Genomic DNA, 24,353 nt, shown 5'->3' with positions numbered 1-24,353 from the left:
GCCTGTGCCCACACAGAAACATGGCTCATGCACCCTTGGGTCTCTGCTGTTTTCTAGGAGTAGTGATCACAAATCTAAAATAAAAGACCGAAAATGACCTAGAATGGTTTAAGCTATAAGGCTGTATTTTTTGGGAGTTCCCAGCAAATTGCCCCCAGTGAACAGCATCCAGAAATAGTGCAGAGTAAATGAGATGATGATTTATGTTTCTGTTCTGCCTTGGTCATTTCTGATGCATGTGTCAGACAGTGACGCCTGGGCCATCACCAGATGGGAGTGGGCCAGCCAAGGGGCACCGCCAGTCTGGCCGGTCTCCTGGCCCCCTGGAGACTGTGCTCAGCAGGAGGTGGAGCCGCTCTTCACCACCCTGTGAGTGATCCCAGAGAATGGTTTAGTACATTCAGCTTAAATTTTTATTAACGTTCTTTTTCTCTTTTTAATTTAAAAGCATATCCAAGGACACCCCAGATAATTAGTTTCCCACTGTGGAAAGGAAAATAAAGCTTGAATTACTAGGCAATGAGTAAGAGGAGAAAACTTTAATTAGGAGCTTTACAATAAATGTTAGAGGATAGCTTCTAGAGTTCCAGATGGCTTAAACCTTTCCATCTTTAGGAACTGTCGTGTGGCTGCTGCTGAGGTGTGTACAGAGTCCTGGGCCTCAGCCGCTCTGGGGTGTAGATCACTGAGCACTTATTTCAGAGGTACTGGCTTGTTTTGCAGAGACTGGCTTGTATCCAAGAAGGAAAGGCCAACTATAGGAACACAGTCCAGTGCTTGAGCAGTGTTGTTTAAACAACAGCTTTAGTGATATAGAATTTACACACCATTAATTCACTCTCTTAACGTGTGTACTTCAGTGGTTTTTAGTCGTCACAGATTTGTACAACCATCGCCACTATTTAATTTAAAATTTTTTCTTTATCCCTCAAAAAAGTCCCATATCTATTAGCAATCTCTCAATGGCTCTCTCTCCCTGGGGTCCCTGGCAACCACTAAGCTGCTTTCCCTTCTTGTAGGTTTGTCTACTCTGTCATGATTTCATAAATCATGCAGTATATAGTCTTTTTCATTTCACTGAGCACAATGTTTCCAAGGTTCATCTGTGTTTGTAGCATATGTCGGTGCTTCATTCCCTTTTGTGGTTGAATAATGTTCCACCGTGTGGATGTACCAATTTTGTGTATCTATTCCTTGATTGATGGATATTTGGATTGTTTCCACCTATTGGTCATTTTGAACAGTGCTGCTTTGAAAATGGGTGTACAGATGTTTGTTTGGACATCTGTCTTCAATTCTTTTGGGTAGATGAGGAATTGATATTCTGAAAATTTGATACCTATATGCACGCTTGTGTTCACACTCCACCTATTGTTTGTATTCCCTTTTGCAACCATTTGGGGACAAGTCACATGTATCAGGACCCTTTGCCTTCAAATGCTTTTTTTTTTTTTTTGTGGTTTTTTGGCCAAGGCTGGGTTTGAACCCGCCACCTCCGGCATATGGGACCGGCGCCCTACTCCTTGAGCCACAGGCACTGCCCGCCTTCAAATGCTTTAATGTGTGTTTCCTAAGAACATTATTCTGCACAACCATAGCAGTTACTAGTCACAAAACTTGCACATGGATACAATACTTTAACATACCAAAATACTCTAATTTTTTTCAGTTGACCCCACTATGGGTGATCATATTTTTTGGGGTGATACATTTTTTTCTTCCTAGTAGATTATCTCCTCTATGATCCATGTTGTGATTAGAGAGATACATCTCTTTTTTCTTTTTTTTTTTTACTTAATAAATGGCTGGTTTATTAATTGAGAAACACGAAAATGCTAATTGAGATGTAAACATTAGTATAAAACACTAGACAAATATAATATATGATTATTAAGGCCACTTATAGAGAACATTACAGAGAGAATGGCATTTCAGAAAACCTCAGACCTATTGTGAGCTAGGCCAGAGGACCTAGAGACAACTTGCATACGTATTTCAGATCACTTTGTAAAAGTCCAGGGGAAGCTATGCAGTAGGCCTTAAATAATTTGAGGGAGATTACCTTTCTCTTCTGTATTAGCACTCTGTTATATTTTTATGGGAAATTATTGTTTATCAATGGAGGAAACACTGAATCAATCAGTTTTCACGAGACACTTCAGTCGTCGTTGCTTCCTGATGCATGAACAACAGTAAAACGCAATGAGGTAGGAGACTAGATAAGGCTCACTATTAGTAAATGGAATGCTTTCAGTGTATGTTTTTCATCCTCACACAAGGCTTAATTTAGGGAAAATGATGAAAAGCAAAACCTTGTTATAGACTGGATCTAATTTGCTTTTGACATATCATACATCTTTGTTCGAAAGAAAGGTGACCGTTGTCACACCACACTCACCAAATGTCACCAAGGTCAGCAGAAATACAGATTATTCCTCTTTATCATCACTACCTGAGCTCATTTTGGCAAACCTTAGTGAGATCAGAATTCTGAGAAATGATTATTCCTTGCCTGGGCGAACTCCTATTGAATCTGGCAAATAGTTTTTTTTTTTTGTTGTTGTTGTTGTTTTTTTATTGTTGGGGATTCATTGAGGGTACAATAAGCCAGGTTACACTCATTTCAATTGTTAGGTAAAGTCCCTCTTGCAATCATGTCTTGACATCTCTTTTTTCTTAATGAATTTGGAGCAGCAACTCTGTCTTTTGTGACAGTGATGTTTTGGTGCGTATTGGCTCTCTGTCTCCATTTTAGATTTATCTGATATTGCCTCCTGATTAGACTCAGGTGTGCATTTTTAGACTACAATGTGTTCTTCTTCTTGATGATGTTGATATCATCACTCTTTGAGGGGTCGTCCCATGTGTTGTGCAGCAACTCTCCCTGTGCGTTATGTGCCGTCGTGGAGATACGTCTGGCTGTGCAGGATCCTGCTTCCCCAGTCTCATTGGGACATCTGACAACTTTCCAGCGACCCGTCCACATTTACCAGCCAACACTGCTATACGTGAGACCCCTTCTGTCTGTTTGTGCATGTGTGCATTTGTTCATATTTACTTATATCTGTTATTGGAATGGAGTTATGCATTCTTATTTTTTCACAGTGTATAATTATTTGCTCTTCTTAATTATCTTAATGTCCCAGATTTGGCCAGGGGAGCCCTTCACTGTCTCCTTTGAGTGTGACCCCCTCACGTCCATGAAGCCTGTTGTCCTTCTGTCATCTTATACCTGGCCTGCCTCAGCCATTTCTCCCAGGAGCCCTGGTTCTTTTTTAAGGATGATGATGTCAGAGGCCAGACCTGGAGCTAGGTGGGCTGCAGCTGCTTGAGTCCTCTTTTCTAGACCGAGTGGCTAGAGCTCACGAATATGCCAGTAGTGTGTTGGTATCTGATTGCATGTACACATGCATGCATATGTATGTGTATACACGAGCATGCCTTTGAGTGCACATGTGTGCATATATACTTACACCTAGGACACATACATGTGTGAATGGGTGCATTCACATGCTTACTTTAGAAATCTTGGGTTTACACTGATACTGTCAGTTCTGTCCATTTTTCTGAGGGTTCTCCTTGGATGCTGTGCCTCCTTTCTCACCCTCAGAGAACTCTGACTTCAAGAATAGCACACGTTTCCTGAGGTGCTCAATACATAAAACATGGAAAATAATTTCAGAATTGCTTCACCCATACTACTGCAAAAAACAACCTACTAAAATGATCTGTTTGTAGTGTCTCCCAACAAAGGTAGGTGGTAGCAAGCACATGAGGTTTATAAATCAGTGCTGCTGTCCTCACCAGGGGGTCTAGGAAGGGCAGGAAGGGCCGTGTCACTTTCATGTAGTCAAGAGTTAATTATTAAGCACAAAGAAAATGATGAAATCATATTCAGTGCTAACACAAAGGTTTTTCCTGTGCTTACAGTTAGGTACTTTTGAACTCTTCATGGGGTTTAGAAAGCATTAATGTACAGGAGAGAGTTGAATTATGAGGAAACAACAAAGCAGTTAAAAAATGCCTTGATTTTATCGTATGGGTTCCTGTTCAAAATAATTGAATTAGCCTCCCTCTCCGATGGATGAGCAGGGCATGAATTTGAACTGAGTCCCTGCTGGGCAGGCTGAACTCATCCTGCCTGTCTCACAAACACCAGCTCTAACATTTCAGCGTCAAGGAGCCTCTAGAGGCCCCTGGCTCACTCTCTGGCTCATAGGGTCCCCAGCCTTGCACTTGCCTTTCTTGTGGCCCTGTTGGTCAGCTGGTGCATATCTGTCATTTGCTGGACTGTGGACTATGTCATAGGCCAAGGAAGTCTGCTTCCCGGACTTCGTGACAGGGCTGTGCCTAGCCCCGTGAGCCTGAAGTACCACCTGAAGAATCCTGGGGCTGTGGAGGGTACTTAGGGGGCAGGCCTGACACTTCTGAGCAATGACAGTGGTGTCTATTATGTGCAGGCAGGAGCAGGTTTGTCCTCGTGATCTCAGAGGCAGAGAAGAGCGCTCGACCGAAGCTGCTTATGTCATAGCACGGAGAAGGACAAGAAGGACAGAAATCATAGCTGACCCTTGAGTGATATTTTGGGGCTTTGTCGATGCATTTCTTTAGGGGAGAGGTTCATTCTGCCTCATTGACCTCTTGGAGTCTTTGGCTCCCAGCTTTTCATGATTTCTGCATGGAATGCTTCTGCCCAGTAGATGCCAGGTGGTGCCCAGTGCTGCAGAGGAGGGAACGTGGCTTTGGGGCTAGGGAGACTGAGGTTTAATTCCTGGCTATGCCATTTACCATTTAAGATTTTGAACAGTGTCAGTACCATACTCCATCAGTATGATATGACAGTATCTTCATCTGAGAAATGGGGGTGATCATGTATCTCCTAGGGTTGTTGTAATGAACAGAGACTAGGCCTTATTCCTTGTCTGTCTCTCCACCCATTCCCTATCAGAGGTAAAAAGTTAAAAAATGTTGGGTCTCCAGTCTCTGCATATTTTAAAGGCATCTGTCTATTACCCAGTTTTCAAGCTGGGTAGGAATGGTGAGCGCGTTAGGTGAGCTCCTTGTTCAGTTGTCTGCCTAGTGGCGGGCACAGCTCATGCCTCCTTTCTTGGGGGGTCTTTCCCTGTCAGCCACCTAAGGTCAGAAGTGCTCATGCTGTAAAAATGTTGCCCTGTCCCACTGTGCCCTGTGCATTTTGAGGAGCACTCCTGGGGAGGAGGGCGAGTCTTGTCACTGGGGCCTTGATGGGGACTGAAGGGGAGAGCGTCCCAGGACCTCTGTAAGGGGCAGGGGAGGGAAGGTGCTCAGGCATCTGAGTCACAGGGGCCCCATGGTACTCCGATGGTCTGCAGGGCAGTGCCACATGTGAGCCTGGTTTGGCCACCTTTGAGAATCCTCCACTTCTCACGAGACCTGCTGGTGTGTGGGGGCTGTCCTGAGCTGGTGTTCATTGTCCTGTACTCAGGCTTTCAGGTGGGGTGTTCATTAAGAGAGCCCTAAGTGGGCGTGACTCCCTGGGGATGCCACTTCTGTGAGTTCACAATTTGGAGCAGACTCTTCCTGAGAGGAGATATGAGCCCATGGTGATTAGGTTAAGGGGACACAAGCACCTCCTTGTTGCCAGATCTGGGCCTTGGGCAACCACCAGTGCACAGTGTTGTGGAAAAAGAGGAAAGAGTAATTTCTTAGGCTCGCTACATAATTTGATTTAGGCTTCAGTTTTGCCATATCCATTAACCACCTGTTTTCTTCCAGATATTTTCTTTAAATTGTCTCCCTTTAAATTTGTTTATACATCTAGCTTTATATTATTGTAAATAAAAAATCATCATGGCTTTAAATGGGAAATAACCATTAAAAATGATTGAAGCAGTCGTTTCTCCTTTGGGAAGCCCGGCGAAACTCCTGTGCATGTTTCCTTGCCCTGCGGGTCCTGTTCTGGTGTGCTTTGCTAACACCCGGGAGGTGGGCCCTCTGGGGATGGGCGAGGCAGGAAGAATGGGAAGTGGAAGGCCAGGCTTCAGGCTGGAATGCAGGAGGGAGCAGGAGGGGAGCCCTCCCAGCTAGCCACTCTGCAGATGCCCTCTGCAAAGTGTATATGGTAGGAAAAAAAGTGATTGTATATTATAGAGACGGCTGGGCAAGGCTGAGACCTGCCCACTGCATTTGTATCAAAACTATCCTAGTGCCCAAGGACCTTGCAGTGGAGGTGTTAGAATGTAGCATTTTGGACATCCAAGAAATGCCAGCTGGTTATTCCCCGCTGGCTACATGTGGACCTTATAAGAGAGTTCTGTGGGTAGGGAGTGAGTTTTGTGAGGCTATAGGGCTGTGTTTTCTGTTTGGGAGAGGAATGATTCTCCTGCTGAAGATCCTATCCCACCCTTATCCCCAACCCACTTAGTGACAGCTTAGACCAAGTAGAAGGATCGACACATGAGTCTGTTTTATTGACAAAGGCTGAATGTCACCAGCAGTCTTCAGTTTATCTGTTTTTATACTTTAATGAGAATGTTTACATGTTGTCCTTGTCCCCGCTATTGTTTTTGTGAGGCAAATTCCTCAATCACATATGCCAGAGGATCTCACAGAGGCATCCCATGGACCTGCAGGGTAACTCTCCTGGTCTCATTCCACAGTAAGGAAATGACAAAGACCATAGTAAACAAAACGGCAACTAAATCAGCATTTCCGATCAGGAAGGTGGATGTTTCATTCAGGAAGAGCCTTCCTTGCTGATACAGACCAAGCTGCCCTGTGTCACTGATGAGGCTACACAGAGCAACTGGTGTCATTCTGAGAGATTGCGGGTGCTCAACTGTGCATAAGCAGTGCTCTTTTCTCTTCCTCTTTAACTTAGGGTACGCTGATTAGCATGTACCTAATTACAAACCATAGGCATGAAAAACATACCACCATGTCTAAGTCAGATCAGTTGAGTGTATTCTGTCTCCAGGCTTCATTTTTACCCCAATTTGGCGGATTTATTGTAGGTTTACCTTGTAACTAAGATATTTCATCCAAAGTAGCCTCTCCATTTGGCTTTTGTTGGACAATATTAGAATTGTTTGTTGCTGAAGGAACAGGGTGTGCAGAGAGGAGCCGGTATTAAGCAGCTCTTTGATATTGGAGTCACATGGTCTGCAGCAAGCATTTCTGGACTGTGGTGGTTCTGTGTGAGCTGTGCAAAATCAAGGAGGGCTCATAGTGAGTTTTCCTCAAAAACCCCAAAGACGACCAAGCAAGCGTGACTGTCACTGAGGCACTGAAGAGACCATAGCAGTGTATGACTGAGGTTTAGAAACACAGCATGATCTGTCCCTCTGCTCACCATGGCTTGGTTGTGTGCAGTTGCTGGGAGGAAGTGCCACCTCTGGCGCTCTGTCCTCGAGGTTCTTCATACTGCACTGCTGAACTTTACATCTGACTGTTCAGTGCTGTCCGGGATGACTGCCTTCAGGGCAGCATGACAGAAGCGATTCAGAGCTGGCAGGTTTGTTTTCTGTTCGATGTACAGCCTCAGCTTGTCCCTGAAGGTCTCCCCAAGAAAGCTGTAGATGAGGGGGTTCAGGCAGCTGTTAGAGAAAGCTGCAAGGTTGACGATGTGGCTGGTCAAGGGGTAGGCATGGCGGAAAGACTGTGTGCAAGGTGCAGCCCCTGGCTGTGCCTGCTGCAGGAGCTGGACGCTGATGAAGACGTTCTCTGGCAGCCAGCAGATAAAGAAGACGAGGACCACAGCCAGGATCATCCGCAGGGCCTTCTGTCTCCGGGGGCGCAGGCCTCGGTGCCTGTGGGCTGTGACGAGGGCACGGACTATGAGGGAGTAGCAGAGGCCAATGATGGCAAAGGGGACCACAAACCCCAGGGTGATCTCAAGCCACTGGACTTCCTTGACGTCTGCAAAGCAGAAGCAGACCTCCTTGGTGTGCTGCAGGTGGGCAGCAGTGAAGGGTATGAGTGTGGCAGAGACAGAGGCCATCCAGATGAGGCCACAGCTCAGTCTGGCGTGCTGCTTGGTGCGGAACAGGCTGGCACGCATGGCTCTGGCCAGGGCGATATAGCGGTCAAAACTCATCCAGGTGAGAAAGAAGACGCTGCTGTACATGTTGATCTGCAGGAAGAGGGACATGAAGGTGCACAGCACGGCGATGTCGTAGTACTGCTCATCCAGGTTGAACACCTCGATCAGGGAGTCTGCCACAAGGATGAGGTCTGCCACCGCCAGGTTGATGAAGTAGAGGTCAGGGATTGTCATCTTCTCACGGAAACTGATGTTCACCACGAGGATCAGGATGTTCCCCACAAAACCAATGGGGAAGAGGAAGATGATATACAGGCTTGAGAGGAAGAGGCCAATTGCGTACTGCTGGTGCTCAGAGAGGTTGCCTGTCTGGTTCCCCAGGGCAGCACTGTGCAGTGGGTGGGACAGGTTGAGTTCTGGGGCAGTGCTGCTGTTGGCTGGAGGCTGGGTGCCTGGGTAGAACGCCATGCCTAAGCCACAGCCTTGGAAGTCACGGCTGGTCTCCACTCTAGGCAGTGTTCAGGATTTGCCGAAAGGCGCACAGAAATCTGTCTTCATCAATGAATCCATCTTTAGAAAGGAAGGTGGCTCTCTTTGAAATGAGCCAGACATTTGTAAGACAGAAACATTCGTCACCAGAGTGCTTGGGTTTGTTAACTGCCCATTGCTGGCTGCTGTGTGGGGTAACTGGAGGCTACCTGTGCCGTGGTCCTTTCCTGGGGTGTACTCCGTGTTCAAAGCGTACCTGGTGCTGCTTCTTTCTGGGCACCTGGGAGAGCAGACGGGAGAGGTTGAGTCTCATCATATGGCCTCACCTTCCAGCAGAGCCTGATGCTTCCAGCCAGGTCTCAGTAGTGTAGCACAAGTACCACGAGGGGCCAGAACTCTGTGTTTTATTATCTTGGAGAGAGGTTACCACTGAGTGGAAGCAGAAGAAATGGGTGTAGAAAGTACCTTGTTTTCCTTGCTCAGGGTTCCCAAGATGCTTAGTCTGAGCTGAGGCCGGGACAGTGAGTCAGCCTCACAGGCACAGTGACTCCCCTAGTGGAGAGGTCCAGGCTCATGAACTCACATGGACGCTGAGTATGGGAATCTTAGGAAAACTGCTAATAATTAGAAGAGGAAGTAAAACTTACTTCGGTAGCTGTTGGAAAAAGAAAGATGGGAAGGGAAAAGCTCAGTTTTTCTGAAAGAGTGGATCCAAAATATTTCAGTTGTGGAAATTAAAACAGAATCAATAGAATAGATTTTAAAAGTTTCTTTTTTTGCTAATGTTAGTACTAAGTTTGGGTGCCAAAAAATAAAACTTTTGTATAGAATGAAAGAGAATAAAAATAAAATGGTCATTGATTTAGGACATGGTTTTTAAAATTTTATTTAGTGTTGTAACAAATCATTGTAAAACGTAATATATTTTTGTAATGCCATTTGTCACCTAGGAACAAGTGGAGCAAATCTCCTTCAGGGTCTCATTTATGATGGCATGTGGGTAAGTGCGGCGGCTCTGCTGGGATAGAGGGGTTTCCTGTTGCTTAAATCACTGTGGACTGGAAGTTTTGGAGGGAAGTAAGGTCTTCAACCAGGGGACCTTGGTGGTCCCCTGGACATACCGGGGTGTCACAGGTCAGGGTGCTGCTGGCACCTAGTGAGTGGGGGCCGGGGTGCCTCTTCCACATCCCAGGACACATCCCCTGGCCTCCTAGCAGAGAATTATCTGCCTAATTGCCAGTAGTGCTAAGGGTGAGAAACCCTAGAGTATGAAAATGGATTTGAGTTGTTTTGTTTTGGGAGTTTTCGTTTTACCTTTTGAAATCATTAGGAACTATTTTAAAGTATTGTAAAACCAGACTAGAGATTTATTGACCAATCAGTTTAAAACATTGCTTTAAGGGAAAAAAGGAAAAGAAAAAACACTGCCTTGGTGTCAGTCATTATTTTCAAAATATTTGATCACATTTGCTTAGCTGGGGTTGATACATTTTATTTTATTAGTTATTTTCCATTTTTTTATTCATCTCTAGTAAATAATACCAATTTGAACAGCTAAATGTCACTATTCTCGGATTCTGTCTGTGATACTGAAAGCCTCTGTATTTAACCTCTATATTTAATTTCTTCTTAAAAACTGCCGGTAGTGCTTGCTTTGCTCTCTAAATGTGGAAATTCTAGAAAATTGAGGCTGCAGTATTAGAAGAAAGGTAAGGAATAACAGAACCCTTAACGTATGTTTGTTGTCTTGCTTAAATTTTTTAAATAAACTCTGGGGAAAACACTTTAAAAATGAGTCATTTGTTTCTTTTCCATGTAAATGGAGTCTTTTGATTCTTGGAAAATACTGTTTCATAATAGTCTAATGAAAAGATATATGAACCTAGTGTAAAATTTGCTCCTGACCCAGTATTCTCATAAACATTGGCCATAAGTTTATAAAAGGTGAATATTAAATACTTAGATATTTTATTTCAGATTTCCACTGCTTGTTCAACAGATTTAGAAAAATGAGAGCACATTTTTGTCAGTTTTATTCGGTCTGTGCCTTTATACAGGAATATTAATCCATCTATAGCTTTCGGGTTTTAGGAGGGACTGAGGGACTATAGTGCAGGGCAGAGCTGTGGATGGATGTCTTGTGTCCTTAGAGTGACATGCTTTCTTGCTTTAATAGAGTATGACAGAATACTGGATCTTGGTGTTTTTAGTGTGCACTGTAAAAGGCACTTCAGGCAGAGCCCCTGCTGGAGTTGTATGGAGGCCACCAGAGCTGCCTGGCATTTTCTTACTGGATCCCTGGGAGCGGTCTGTACCTTGAGCTTTGCAGGCTGGGTGCTGCTCCCACCAGGGGGTGCGGCTTTTCTCCAGTCTGTGTGCTGTTGCCAGGGCAGGGCTGCATTTAGGTGAGACTCCTCTTCCTTCCTCCCCCCCTTGCCACCTGCCCCAGGAGTGAGCACTGAGCTTACCTGTAAGCAGACTCGATGTCTCTCCAAGCTTCCTTGGCTAGCTCCTTCAGGCTGGAGGTGCTCTTGAAACTGTCCTGAAGGTGGAATTCAACTTCCCCAATAATGCTTAGCAGAAGTGGGGGGAAAAAAAAAAAAGACCCCGCCCTGGGGAGCCCTGGTGGAGAAAGTCCCCTGAGCAAGCTTCTGCGTGTCTGTGCTGTCTGTGGCCTCCTTGGCACTGTGGCTTTATAGGCTTCCCAGGGCCCACTCTGGCCCTGGACTGGCTCCCTGGACTCGCTCTGGCTGCTTCCTTCTAAGGCCAGCATTAACCACTTTTTTGCTGGCCTTTTTTCTTCCATGCTTTGGTAATGAGCTCAATCCCACTAGCCATTTTTATGGAAGTTTCCACTTTAACTGCTTTTCTTCACCCATCGATACAAATTTATTTTAAAGTTTGAAGGAATTATGCTAAATATTGTTCACCCTAATAACCTATCATCATTTGTTAAAACAAGAGATATTCTTGCTTATTTTAGCAACTGATTGTCTTTAAAACTGAACACGAAATTTTATACATTAACACAGTAGCATATGAATATACATAGAATTTAACTTATGAATTTCACAAAGACATTTACAGAGAGAAATTTAAACCCAAGAAATAACAGGTATTTTTGACAAGTAAATTAGGAACCTAAGTACAGGTTGAACCATACCTAATCCTGAAATCTGAAATATTCAAAATTTTTGACTATCATGATGCTACAAATGGAAAATTCCACACTCGACCTCATGTGACAGATTGCAGCCAAAATGTGGTCATAACATTATTTTAAGCATGAAATTATTAAAAATATTGTATAAAATTGGCTATGTTTGTGAGGTCTGTATGAAGCATAAATCAATCTTGTGTTCAGACTTGGAATCCAACCCTAAGATATCTGTATCGTCATATATATTCAAATATTCCAAAATCCAAAAAAAAATCTAAAATCAGAAATACTCTGGTCCCTGGCATTGTGGATAAGGGATGCTCCATCTGCAGTTTTTCTCTGGTGTCAGCTATGTCTCAGTGCCACAGCCATGTAAATCCCGGTCTCCTGGGTGTCGTCTGCAGAGACCTTCCCCTCTCTTGTTGTTGCTCATTTGTTGAGCTTGTGTGATCAGAGATTAAACTTCTTTCGTCCCCAGTGTCTGGACAGCCCTGTGTTTGGCTGCCTCACCCGCTGGTGGTAATTCTGCCCAGGGCTCTGGGAGAGGCACAGCGAGGGGTAGGAAGTAGGGGGTGGGGTGGGGTGGGGGCTTTAGGCTGACTGCTCAGGCCAGCTGTGGATCTTCATAGAAATTAAATTTCAGTTGATCTCATTAATACTTTCTTCTTGGTATCTTTTTAACTTTTTGAAGTGGTGAGATTGAACTCTTTTTTTGTACACTGAGTCTGAACAGCTCAGATGATCATAGCTGAAGAGCAGTGTGGTAGCCTCATGGTCTTCCTGGAGGAGAGGCAGAGGTGCCTAGGGACCACACTCATTGGTGCTGTATCTTGTCCCATGCAGCAGCCCCTTTCTGTTTGGTGATGAGCTCACTATGCATGAGCCTTCTGTGTGATGACGTTTTAAAATCTTTCTGATACATATTTTAGGAAATATACAGATATTTTTAATCAGAGTGTTATGTTAATTTTTTTACGGAAAAATACTAACATTCAGGGTTCCTTTCTGCTGTATAAGTTCTATGATTTTAATATGTTAGCTTTTATAAAAAATTTGAATGATAAAATACAGAGCTGATTTGTTCTTGGACATTTTTGGACCAGCTGTGAAGTCAAGACGTCTCCAACATAGACACCATTTTGAAAGATATGAGTCATGAGAAAGTATAACTTCCTCTGGGTTAAATACATAAGTAAAATAAAAATCCAGACCTTGAAATAGCCAGGACATGTCACTTAAAAATAGCTGCTCCCTATTTGCGAAAACCCACAGCTCCTGGTTTTGCTGCTTGTCCCAGGGTTAAGGAAGCACTTTAGACTGTCAGGGGTTGCTGAGCACACCACTCACACATCTTTGCAGCTTCTGGTGAATTTGCTCTAGGATGTTGACTGGCTGATACTCTTAGATTTTCTGCTTAAGGCGTAGAATCAGATAGCTGAATTGGAGATGAAAAGCCTTCTTATTAAAGCATTTGATGGTTGAGTGGCTTGTCAACCATCATATAACTAATTAGTATAAGAGATAGGACACAGATGGCAGGAACTTCTGTCCATGGACCTAGTTAATGCTTCTGAGGGTAAGGGGAGGAGAGAAGGCTTGTGGAAGTCTTTATGGAGCATAAAACCTGGCATTTAATGAGTGCTTCTGTGAGCTGAGCCCTGGGCCTCGTACTGTGGGTATTGTCTCAGGTGATTCTCCCATAGAGCCTGTGAGATGAGCCTGTTGTTCCCCCATTTCATAGATTAGAAAACTGACCATGGAGGGAAGTCATGTAGCCGATGCCTCACAGCTGGCAAAGGATGGATCCAGGACTGGCTGAGTCTGGTGGAGCTGCAGCCTTGGCCATCTCATCAAATGCATCCCATGTTAATGGTCATCTTATAACGTACTTGTGTCATTGTCAAATTTGATATCTTTATCAGTTTTTTAAAAAGTGAAAATATTTTCCTATCTATCCCCAGAATAGGGTAAATGGAAGGAACTTCAAAGGGAATCAAACCTGATCATTCCTCATTTAGTTAAATTTGAAACACAGCCAAATGTTGGATAATGCATAGAGAACAAAAATACCAATAAAGTCAGGCAGGTTGTTCTTGACTTCAGAAGCCTGCCTGAGTGACGTGCCCATGCAGATACCCCTTACCCTCACCTTCTCATATTCTGAGAAGTCCCAGGGCTGAGGTGCTTTCCTGGCTCCCTCTTTCCACCACACTGACCATGGAGGGAACATTGCAAGTTCATCCTCATTCTCACCCTTAGTTCTTTCTGAGGCTAGAGTCATCCTCACACCTCCCACAGGCACGAACAGTGTCAAGGTCTCAGTCTGGGGTCCTCCTTCCCTGTTCTCAGCAGTGTAGCTGCCAAGCCCAGGTGTCTGGGGCACAGCTGGGTTCCAGCCTGGTTCTATTCCCCATGCCATGTGACTGCCACCTGGTATTGGGTGATTGATTTATCCTTTCTGAGCTTGTGAAGTGGAGGTGTAAGAGGTGGTGGTTTACAGTCTAGATAGTTCTATAAAATACCCAAATATCCCTCTCTCTACTTTCCAAGGTGGGGCCGCCTCTCCCACTACCTTGCTGCTACTACTATTCGCAGGTGGTAACTCGTGCCTGCCATGAGCTGCTCATTTTGGCTCTTCTGTTCTTCTTTGGGAACTCGCTAGGTAGACAGCTTGTCAGAAATGTTCTCAGGATTGCTTCCATGATCAGGGTTATAGCTGGGACCCCAGCTGTGTGAGTGAGAAGTTAGAGTTAACGTATGCTGGAAAACACAGCCTAAGGCTTGGAGAAATACATGCAACGTTCATACACTTTCCCTGATGATCTGAAGTCAAGGGAAGCAGAGAGTGTCTTCCTTCACCTGCAAGGTCCTGCTGATGTCACTCACCTCTGTGTGATACTTTGCAAAGTGCTGTTGCATGTTTGATCCTCATTAACAGTCTGGAGCATTCAGCAAGACAAGTGCTAGTAATCCCCTGTTATAAAGAAAGACCTGGCCCCAGAGATGCGGAGCGGGGGACATGTGCAAGCCCTGCGGCAGTGTGTGGCAGCTGGGAGGGCTCCCTCAGACGGCCCAGGCAGGAAGTGGTGCACACCCACAGCGGCTTCCTCTCTCCTGATGCCTTCAGAATCGCCCAGGATGTTGGACCATGCCAAGGGCGGAACCTTCATTTATGGGTGTGTGTCTGCTGAGCCTGGAAGCAGAACAGTGAGGGGCAGGGTTTTGCAGGTGCCTCCCTCCCCCAGGGCCCATCACAACCTATTCTGGTGGAAGTGGGCATGTCTTGAGGCAGGCGACCTGGCCCCATTTGGAGTGTGAGGACGTGAGACCTCAGGTGCGCACCACACAGTGCAGTGTGCTGAGCACAGATGCCATCTCCACATCCGAGGCTGTTTCCTAGAAAGTCGATCTCAACAGTTGCACCTTCTAGCCTTTTCCTTCATGAGAAGGCACTTCCTGTGCTCAAAGACCATCATGGTCATCCAGCCCCCAGCACAATATCTGCCCCCCCAGCATTAAATACAGGTCGGCCACTCATCTCTACAGGCGCAGTACTCATGCTTGCACAGGTCTAGGTGGCCAGGAGCATTCTGGATTATCCCCTCAGTTTTTGGGAGTGACACGCCAATGCATGTAGCTCACATGAGGGTGAGCTACCTGCAGTGGGGCTGCAGCACCCCAGAAGGAGAGGCTGCGGACCTGGGTCTCTGCCCCAGCCCCACCTTCTCTCCACCCGCACTCTCAGTTCTGATTTTGTCTATTTAAAACTAAGATATTGTGGATCCTTTTATTTCCCCACTCCAATCAGAGCAGAGCCTTTTTTAAACATTTTATATGTCCAGCCCCCTTTTAAGTTTGGTTTAAAGAAAGGATCCTACTGCCAAAAAGAAAATGTTTGAGAACCACTAATTTACATTGTTGTGGCAGAGTTTCAAAAATTACTTCTTTAGCTAAGGTATTTAAGGAACTCAGTGCTCACCTTGTATATCTCTTTCCCCAGTGCTAGAAGCAGCCATCTCTCCTGAGCCCTGAGCATGCAGAAACCTTCAGTGGCCTCATTTGGGTCTAAAACTAACAAGCTTTGGCATCTATTGTTGTGGTGTGTTTATAAATCAATTTAGATGCTTCCACTTCTGGCCATGATGAATAATGTAAGGGAACTTGCACTCTTGCCACAAGCTTTAAAACCTGGGTAAATTACAGAAAACAACTGTTTTCAGACTTTAGGACAACAGGCCAGGAGACTTGACCTCTGAGATGAGGGAAGTCAATGAGGTGAGGCCTGGTACTCGCCTGGCTTCCTGGAGACTGTGGTTCACGGCATACGTATGGGGATTCCTGACGGGGCCAGGTGAAAGGGACAAAGACTAGATTCTTGGGAGGCTGAGGGAGCTGGAGTTGTTAGGATATGGTTCTAGGAGATGAGGTGCAACATAAAGAAAGAGCCCCAGAAATTTAGAGAGCAGTCTGCTGGGGTCTTTGGCTAACTCTGTGAATACAGAGTGTGAAAATTCATAAGGCCAGTTTGAGAACAACTGATGGCTAGCTACAAACTAAACAACTCCTGGAGTTTATGTGGGGCACTGGCCAGAGCACAGAGACATCCTTGAACAGATGTGACAATGTGTAAAGACCCCAGAAAAGACACACTTAAGTGTTTAGGTGAAACTGGCGCTGGAGGTGGGGCTACTCTAGACTCTCATTGACAAAAGAATTATGCCTGTCCTCAAGCAATAAACTACCTGCCAGAGTAAACTCCAATGCTCTTTAAAAGAAGACAATAAAATTCAAACACTCAATGAGGGAAATTAACAATGTCCAGCATCTAATCAAAAATCACTGTATCAGGTAGAGAAAGAACTGTAGCTTCTCAGTCTTGATCCTGTTTATCCTGGCCCTGCCTATTCTAGGCAGAAAGGAACAGTTTCCCTCCTAGACTCCAATTTGTCATTTGTCTTCCCTGCTAAACTTCCCTGCTGAACTTCTGATAGGCTGTGAGTAGACCTCTCATTCTTGCCATATTGAGGGCTCGTGCATGTAAATGAGTAAGTGAGGGGGCATTTGAAAAATTTAATAGTGTATTAGAGAAGCTACTCTTTTTTTCAGATTAACATGGGGGTGCATACGATTAGGTTACGTAGTTTTCTTTTGTAAGGTTGAAGCCTGAATCATAGTTGTGGCAGAAGTTACTCTTAATTATATAAGAACCAAGTCTTTTTTCTTCTAAAGAAGTAAGGCAAATACAAAGGATACCAAAATATATAACATTTTAAGAAAGATAAACTTTGTGTTAAAATTATAATACTCAAGTCACATTTGACTTCTGCAATTATAAGAGATACAAGATACAATATACAGAATAACTACTATTATCAACATATATTGAGTATTACAATTTTACTACAGTTTTTTCCTTTCTTAAAATGTATATCACATTTTTGGGGCACCATCTGTATGTAAACATTGAAAACATAAACTTAACAAAAGACATGCTTTTGTTTAGTTTGCAGGCTAACATTAAAGTAGTCATTAAAGTTGAAGGTATCAAAGGCGCAGATTTCATAAAGTCAAAGGGACACCTTTCCCTTACACATCTCTTTATTCAACCAAGGAAATCTTTTTTCTTTTCTTTTTTTTTTTTTTTTTTGAGACAAAGTCTCAATCTGGTGCCAAGGCATTATAGTGCCCAGCAATGTCAAGTTCTTGGGCTCAAGCAATCCTTTTGCCTCAGTAGTTTTCTATTTTTAGTAGAGATGAGGTCTCGCTCTTGCTCAGGCTAGTCTCAAACTTTTGAGCTCAAGCCATCACCCACCTTGGCTTCCCAGAGTGGTAGGATTACAAGTGTGAACCCCCATACTCGGCCTAACCAAGAAATTCTTAATATAAATCTAGCAAGAATGATGAATGTAAATTTTGGAATTAGGTGAATTATTGTATTTTGTATTTTTATATTTCATATGTTAGTAGCCTTTCGGCAGTGTCAGATAGAATAGATGAGGCTTTTAAAACAGCGCTTTTCACTGACCTGCCTAGAGGGGGCATTGATTACCAGGTCACAGTAGAACAAAAACACTGGATTTATACCAGTTATTTTAGTGCTTTTTAAGCTTGTGGGTAATATTCTTACATTCTGATGATAATGAAACTTTTTTTTTTTTTTTTGTAGAGATAGAGTCTCATTTTATCTCCCTCAGTAGAGTTCCGTGGCATCACATAGCTCACAACAACCTCCAGTTCCTGAGCCTAGGCGATTCTGTTGCCTCAGCCTCCCAAACAGCTAGGACTACAGCTGCCCACGACAACACCCGGCTATTTTTTTGTTGCAGTTCGGCCAGGGCCGGGTTTGAACCTGCCACCCTTGGTATATGGGGCTGGTGCCCTACTCACTGAGCCATAGGTGCCGCCTGATAATGAAACATTTTTAAAAGACAGACTTTCTTTGTTTTTAACAAGATTTATGTTGCCCATCCTTTCTGGCAGAGTTGAAGGCTGACCAGCTATGATGGTTTCAGACCAAGTTATAATGTAGGTAGGTGGTCCCCGATTTAGGCTTTTCAACTTGACAGTAGTGCAAAAGTGATGTGCATTCAGTAGAAACCATATTTCAGGTTATCTGTATGTCTGTTCTGTTCCTTACTGTCAGTACAGTCCTCAAATTACATGGGATAGTCAACACTTTACTATGAAATAGGCTTCATGTTGGATCATTTTGCCCAGCTGTCAGCTAGTGTAAGTGTTTGAGCATGTTTAAGGCAGGCCAGGCCAGTAAATGCATTTCGACTGACAATGATTTCAGCATAGAATGGGGTCACCAAAATGTGACGTCCCCATCTATAGCTATAGCTTTATTTGAATAATGTCTTTATTTTTAAGATTTCTTTCTTTGTCATTTGGTTGGGGGTAAAGGTAGAGAAAAATGCCAACTAATAAACAGATAGGTCACAGAATTCCGTCATCACAATTTGGAACATTTTACCAGATCAAGTATGTGTCTGGGGCCTACTTTTGCTTCCACATGACCTTGATCCCTGGGTTTCAGGGTTTCCTTTAGGTGTGATTATTGGTTTGGGCCAAGAGACCATAGTGCTTTCACATAAATTGAGTTGAATGCCAGAAAGGTAATTTTTAATAAGCATCTTTCCATTGGATCTTACCAAGTAGATTGAGTTTCATCAAATGAACATTGTTTCCTAAATATCAGGAAGATTCTGTCACTTGCCCATCTGGCTTGTGTCTGGCAGGCAGGGCCTCAGACTTAATTCCCTGCTCTTCTTAAGGAAATGCTGTTGTCAGCCTCTTCTCTGCACTTTTGGATGACATATTCTGGAATGCAGCAGTGCAACCTGCAAGGCTTATGGAGGAAAGGGGCAGCCAGGGAGTTCACACAGCTTTCCCTAAACAGGGCCTGTTCTGCAAGATTCCAGAGGTGCTCAGCCTAGGGGAGCCGTGGTCCCCTAGTGTCATCCTGGCCCACTGGAGGAATGTAATGTCACAGGAGAGTTGCAAGCCAACAGACTTACGCCTGCCAGCACCACCAGCTAAGCAGAGGCCACTTCCTTGGGGAGGAGCTGCCCACTAGGGCAGTCTGACAGTGAGCAGGACAGGGTCCAGGCTGAACCTCATCAGTTTCATATTTGTGCCAGGTGGGCAGTAGGTTCACCTGACACGTTGTGCAGCTTCCCAGGTGGGTCCACGAAGATGGCCCTTAGCAGAGACCTGCAGAAGGCACAACCCAAAATGTCAGCCAAGCCCCTCTCTTCCCTAGAGGGGTTGCCGTGGTCCCCTGTGAGCAGACAGGATGAGGTGCCAGGCAGCAAGAATGCAACACATTGCCACTCATACATACGAAACACCATGTGGCAGACATTGGTGAGGAAAGAGAAGACCCACACCATGGATGATCTGTGGGTGCTTAGCAACGGCAGCATCACCTTGGACATTCGCCTCTCAGGCCTCCAAGGCCCCTGTCTAGTGCAGCCCTACTGGAAGCAGGCCAGGTTGAAGAGCCCAGTTGCTAAGCTTGTAGGGACAGACAGAGCCACACAGATGTGCATTTAGCTGGAGACATGCTCTGTGATGCTATGATGCCCTCGGCAGCCGGGAACGCAGCCTAGGTCCCTCACCAAGGACGTGTCGTGAGACTTGTCTGTGGGGAGAAGCACATGCTGTAGCATTCAAGGGCACTCAGCACTGAGGTGACTGTGTTTTCCAAGAGGGCCCCTAACTTCTAGCCTTTGCTAGAGGCAGGGGAGGATGTTTCCAGAGCCTGTGCCAGTAAGTTAGGGATGGGACCTGGGACCCTGGTTAGAGTGCAGGTTGTTCTGTGGACCATCTTCTCTGTGTTGCTGAAAGCATGTTCAGAATGAGGAAGCTTGGACCTAGCCCCAGGAATTGCTGTGCCTCTTTCCTTGGGTGTCCCAAGGCTCAAGTTGGAGAGTGGAGGTCCTGGAGGATGGGGCAGGATTCTAAGCATCCTCTCTACTTCCTCTGGTCCTCAGTAAAGGAACCTTGTTGCTCACAACTAAAGTGCATTCTTTGAATGCAGTTGCATCTGGATACTACTCTTTGTAGGACAGTGAGCAGGCTCTTTGCAGCAGTGTTTATCTTTCCAAAGAAGATAGTGGTGAGTGATTTTTCAGGGAGCAGGGTTCTGGAAGTGTCAATTGAGTCCATCCAGTGCTTCCTGCTTTTTCTAGGTGAGGCCTCTGCCCTCACAAGGGAATTGCCTGGAGTCTGCATTGCTTGGAGGCATTCGTAATCTGGCTTTTGGATCCTAAGAAAGTCTAACCCAGCAGTTCTCAACCTGTGTGTTGGTTCTCAACGTGTGGGTTGCAACCCCTTTGTAACAATGAAAATATGTTGTGGCATTAGGAAGATTGAGAACCACTGGTCTAACCCATTCCATCCTCTCTTAGAATACTCTCAGCACTCTTCAGGCTCTGGATGCTAGCTCCCTGAGCTTGTCACGCCCTGCCCATTCAGTCAGGATCACTTTATCACAGCTGAACTGCAAATTCCTCAGTAGGGCTTTGACTGTGGTACTGAGGAACTCCAGTTTGTTTCCACACAAATGTCCCCTTCCTCCCTTTAAATTTTAACTGAATGTGGCTCAGCGCCCATAGCACAGTGGTTACGGCTCTGGCCACATACACCAAAGCTGGCGGGTTCAAACCTGGCCTGGGCCAGCTAAACAACAATGACACCTGCAACAAATAATAGCTGGGCACCCGTAGTCCCAGCTACTTGGGAGGCTGAGGCAAGAGAATTCCTTAAGCCCAAGAGTTTGAGGTTGCTGTGAGCTGTGACTCAACGGCACTCTACTGAGTGCAACATAGTGAGACTCTGTCTCAAATAATAATAATAAATAAATTTTAACTGAATGGGAAATAGTAGTCTGGGAGATAGTATTACTATTTGTTGAAAGGAATTAAAAACAATAAAATTGGTAACCTAACTTTAACAGATGCTTGAAGGTGGGGCTGGTTCCATACGCAGCTTCATTTTTCCTGTGGGGTGGCCATAGCGACCAGAGGGCTGCTGGTCTGGGTGGGGCCCAGGATCCTGCTATTCATTGCTGAGGGGCCAAGCTAGCAGATGCACACAGTGTGACCTCAGATTGCAGATGTGAAACTCAGAGTAGCACAAAAGCAAATTGCCAGTTTTCTTTTGGCACGTAGTATCTACAATAGTTTGCTATATATCCCCCAGACTTTGCTGTTCATTTAGAAATGTGTTTGTTACATACACAGGCTGGTGTTCAGTACCTGGCTTCTGTACATAGATTTATTATTCACTTTTCCCACTTAATAGAGATACTTTTCTGTGCATGTGTATATGTGTCTGTCTCATTTGTCTAACAGCAATGTGATATGTGTATTCTGTAGACTAAATGATACATAGCAAAATCTCTGAGCAAAGTCTTAACAGTAATCAATCCTCCTCTGGGACAATGTAAGGACTAATAGTCCAGGTGCGGGGACTCACATCTATAATCCCAGTGCTTTGGGAGCCTGAGGCAGGAGACTTGACTGCTTGAGACTATGAATTGGAGGCTACAGTGAGCTACGATGACATCACTGTACTCCAGCCTGGGTGATAGTCCTGTCTCTTTAAAAAAAAAAAAAAAAATATATATATATATATATATATATATACACATACATACACATATATATGTACATAATGTGTGTGTTTACAGAGTTTAACTCATAAACTCTTCTTCTCAAATTATTGCTTTGTGTTGTAATTCAGTCTTAATTTTTCAACATCTGGAATCCATTAATGTTCTGTGCAATCAATATTTAGAGTTGCCCACATATATGCAACTCTTGCTTTTCATTTCTTTTTGCAATTCAGATCTTCCACCTAGAATAATTTTCCTTCTACCTTAGGTGCGTTGCTAGAATTTTCTTTTTTTTTTTTTTTGAGATAGAATCTTAAGCTGTCGCCCTGGGTAGAGTGCCATGGCATCACAGCTCACAGCAACCTCAAACCCTTGGGCTTAAGCAATTCTCTTGCCTCAGTCGCCCAAGTAGCTGACCTACAGGCGCCCACCACAACGCCCAGCTATTTTTTGTTGTAGTTGTTGTCATTGTTGTTTAGCTGGCCTGGGCCGGGTTTGAACCCACCACCCTTGGTGTATGTGACTGGCACCGCACCCACTGTGCTTTGGGCACCAAGCCAGTAGAGTTTTCTTTATTGAAAATCCTAATTTAATGTTTGCTGTACTGAAAACTCACTCTTTGCTTGTCTAAACTTTGTTAGTTTCTCTGGGGTTAGAATTGTACAGTGGCTTTGTCATACCTCTTGGAGTTTGCTGGGCTTCTTAAATCTGAGGGTTATTTTCATCAGTTATGGAAAATTATCAGCTTCATGTTTTCAAATATCATGTCTATCTCTCTCCCTTCCTTCTAGAACGTGATCAAATGTTGTGTTGAACTTTCTCACTGAGTAATTTCTTCAGATCTGTTTTTCAACCCAGTGTTTTTCTGTTTAGTTGTGACTAACCTGCTCCTAAAAGCATCCTTTAGTTTAAATTCAGTTTTCTTATTTCTAGAGATTCTATTTCAATCTTTTAAAAATCTGACTTTTTTATAGGTTCCCATTCCTTGAAGGTATCTTCAAACTTATCCTTAATTTTTTAAAATATAACACAGTTTTATAATATGACAATTCCTGGAGTCCAGTTTTATTGTATCTCTGGTTATCTTTGAACAGGGTGTTGGGCGTTCCTTGAAAACTAGTGTTTATAAATAATTTATGAACAAGAGTGATTTACTTCAAGGAATACTTGTTCTGCTCCTACAAGGCTCTTGGGCTCCCAGTGCCCCCCCAGTGCCAGAGAGCTCCTTGAAGTCCCGAGGCTGACCTGGTGGTGGCTCTGCAGGACACCCACTCCTGTTGTCTGTCCTCTGTGGCCATGCCGTAGGTACAGGTCCTGGGCTGTCAGCACAGTTCTGGCTGCTCTGCTGAGGCAGTGCCCTCTCCATAGCGCCGTCCCCTTCTGTTCTGCCTGGTGATATCTTATTGTATTGTCTTTTTTTTTCCTTTTAGAGGTCTGTGTACTCTTCCTTCCCTGGGGTTTTTGTAAAATCTTTTTTTTTTTTTTTTTTTTTTTTATTGTTGGGGATTCATTGAGGGTACAATAAGCCAGGTTACACTGATTGCAATTGTTAGGTAAAGTCCCTCTTGCAATCATGTCTTGCCCCCATAAAGTGTGACACACACCAACTTTTTTTTTTTTTTTTTTTTTTATGGATTGTCAGTATTACATGGGTTGAGCTGAGTCATGGTGCACTATTCCTGAAATGGAAAGTCCGGGGGCAAGCCTCTGCTGCTATTGGTGGGCTGCATGTGTTGGATCTACACCACTGATAAGCCTATATGTCAGGCCCCTTACTGGACCTTTTTCAGGTTCACTGACCTCATTGTTATTTTACTTATTAATTTATTTTACCCTAAGGTCTCACTCTGTTGTCCAGGCTGGAGTGCAGTGATGTCATCACAGCTCATTGTAGCCTCAAATTCTTGGGCTTAAGCCTTACTCCTGCCTTACTCTCCTGAATAGTTCGGACTAGAGGCACCACTCCACCTGGCTAGTTTAAGTTTTTATAGAGATGGGATCTTGCTGTTGTCCAGGGTGGTCTTGAACTGTCTTCCCAAGGTGCTGAGATTATAAGCATGAGCTACAACTCACTTTTAAATTGGTGATAAGAACAGTGCCTTCTCTAAGGAACTCCTAGGCCTTGGGAGGGCTGCGTGGAAGGGAACATGCTGGAATTGTGCGCTGACGTTGGTTTGCTTGTGCTTGGCTTCGGTGCTTGCTATGTCTGGTCCTCCAGGGAGTGCAGCTCTTTGGGCTTGGCCTTCCTCCCAGCCCAAGAGAGGTCCAAACCACGTCCAAGCATGTTCTGGCTTTTTCGATTTGAAGAGACATGACACTGAATCGGGTGCTTTGCCATCCGACGATGGCTTACGGTGATGAGTGATTCCCAGAACACTAAGTAGCATAGAAATCAAGAATAGTGACCAAACTGAAAGGAAGTGATTTGCAATGTTTGTTTAATTAAGGCAAATTGGAAAGAAGATCTTTTCTACATCGACCGCAGGCCAGAAAACAGCATTAGGCTGTCAGATGTCTGATCTCCGCAGCTGGTCTGCATCTCGGGCACTTGGTGTGGAGAG

General features: G+C 44.5%; 2 protein-coding genes across 4 annotated transcripts in view; one reads left to right on the top strand and one right to left on the bottom strand.

The window, feature by feature from the left end:
• Window positions 1-24,353, top strand: part of C12H7orf50 (chromosome 12 C7orf50 homolog) — a 145,255-nt gene that overhangs the window by 47,991 nt on the left and 72,911 nt on the right. The gene's annotated exons all lie outside the window — the stretch shown is intronic.
• GPER1 (G protein-coupled estrogen receptor 1) lies at window positions 6,379-19,564 on the bottom strand. The gene is made up of 4 exons (XM_053554828.1): window positions 19,330-19,564; window positions 8,836-8,938; window positions 8,719-8,789; window positions 6,379-8,541 (listed from the first exon to the last, which is right to left on the bottom strand). Exons 1-4 carry the CDS (start codon window positions 19,562-19,564, stop codon window positions 7,397-7,399), a joined length of 1,554 nt encoding a protein of 517 aa, XP_053410803.1. The 3' UTR covers window positions 6,379-7,396.

This window comes from Nycticebus coucang, chromosome 12 (assembly GCF_027406575.1).
Source record: "Nycticebus coucang isolate mNycCou1 chromosome 12, mNycCou1.pri, whole genome shotgun sequence".
Lineage (NCBI taxonomy): Eukaryota > Metazoa > Chordata > Mammalia > Primates > Lorisidae > Nycticebus > Nycticebus coucang.
The sequence above is the reverse complement of the archived record's forward strand: the minus strand, read 5'-3'. Positions and strand labels throughout refer to the sequence as shown.

Bases quoted from the DNA above. Each gene is read 5' to 3' on its own strand.
- GPER1 (XM_053554828.1), bottom strand. From the start codon at position 19,564: ATGGTGTGGGTCTTCTCTTTCCTCACCAATGTCTGCCACATGGTGTTT. The intron at 8,939-19,329 runs GTGAACCTACTG...GCTTCCACTCAG, and splicing joins GAAGCTGCACAACGTGTCAG to TGGTAACCTCTCTCCAAGAT. The intron at 8,790-8,835 runs GTGAGGCCATAT...CTGCTCTCCCAG, and splicing joins GCATCAGGCTCTGCTGGAAG to GTGCCCAGAAAGAAGCAGCA.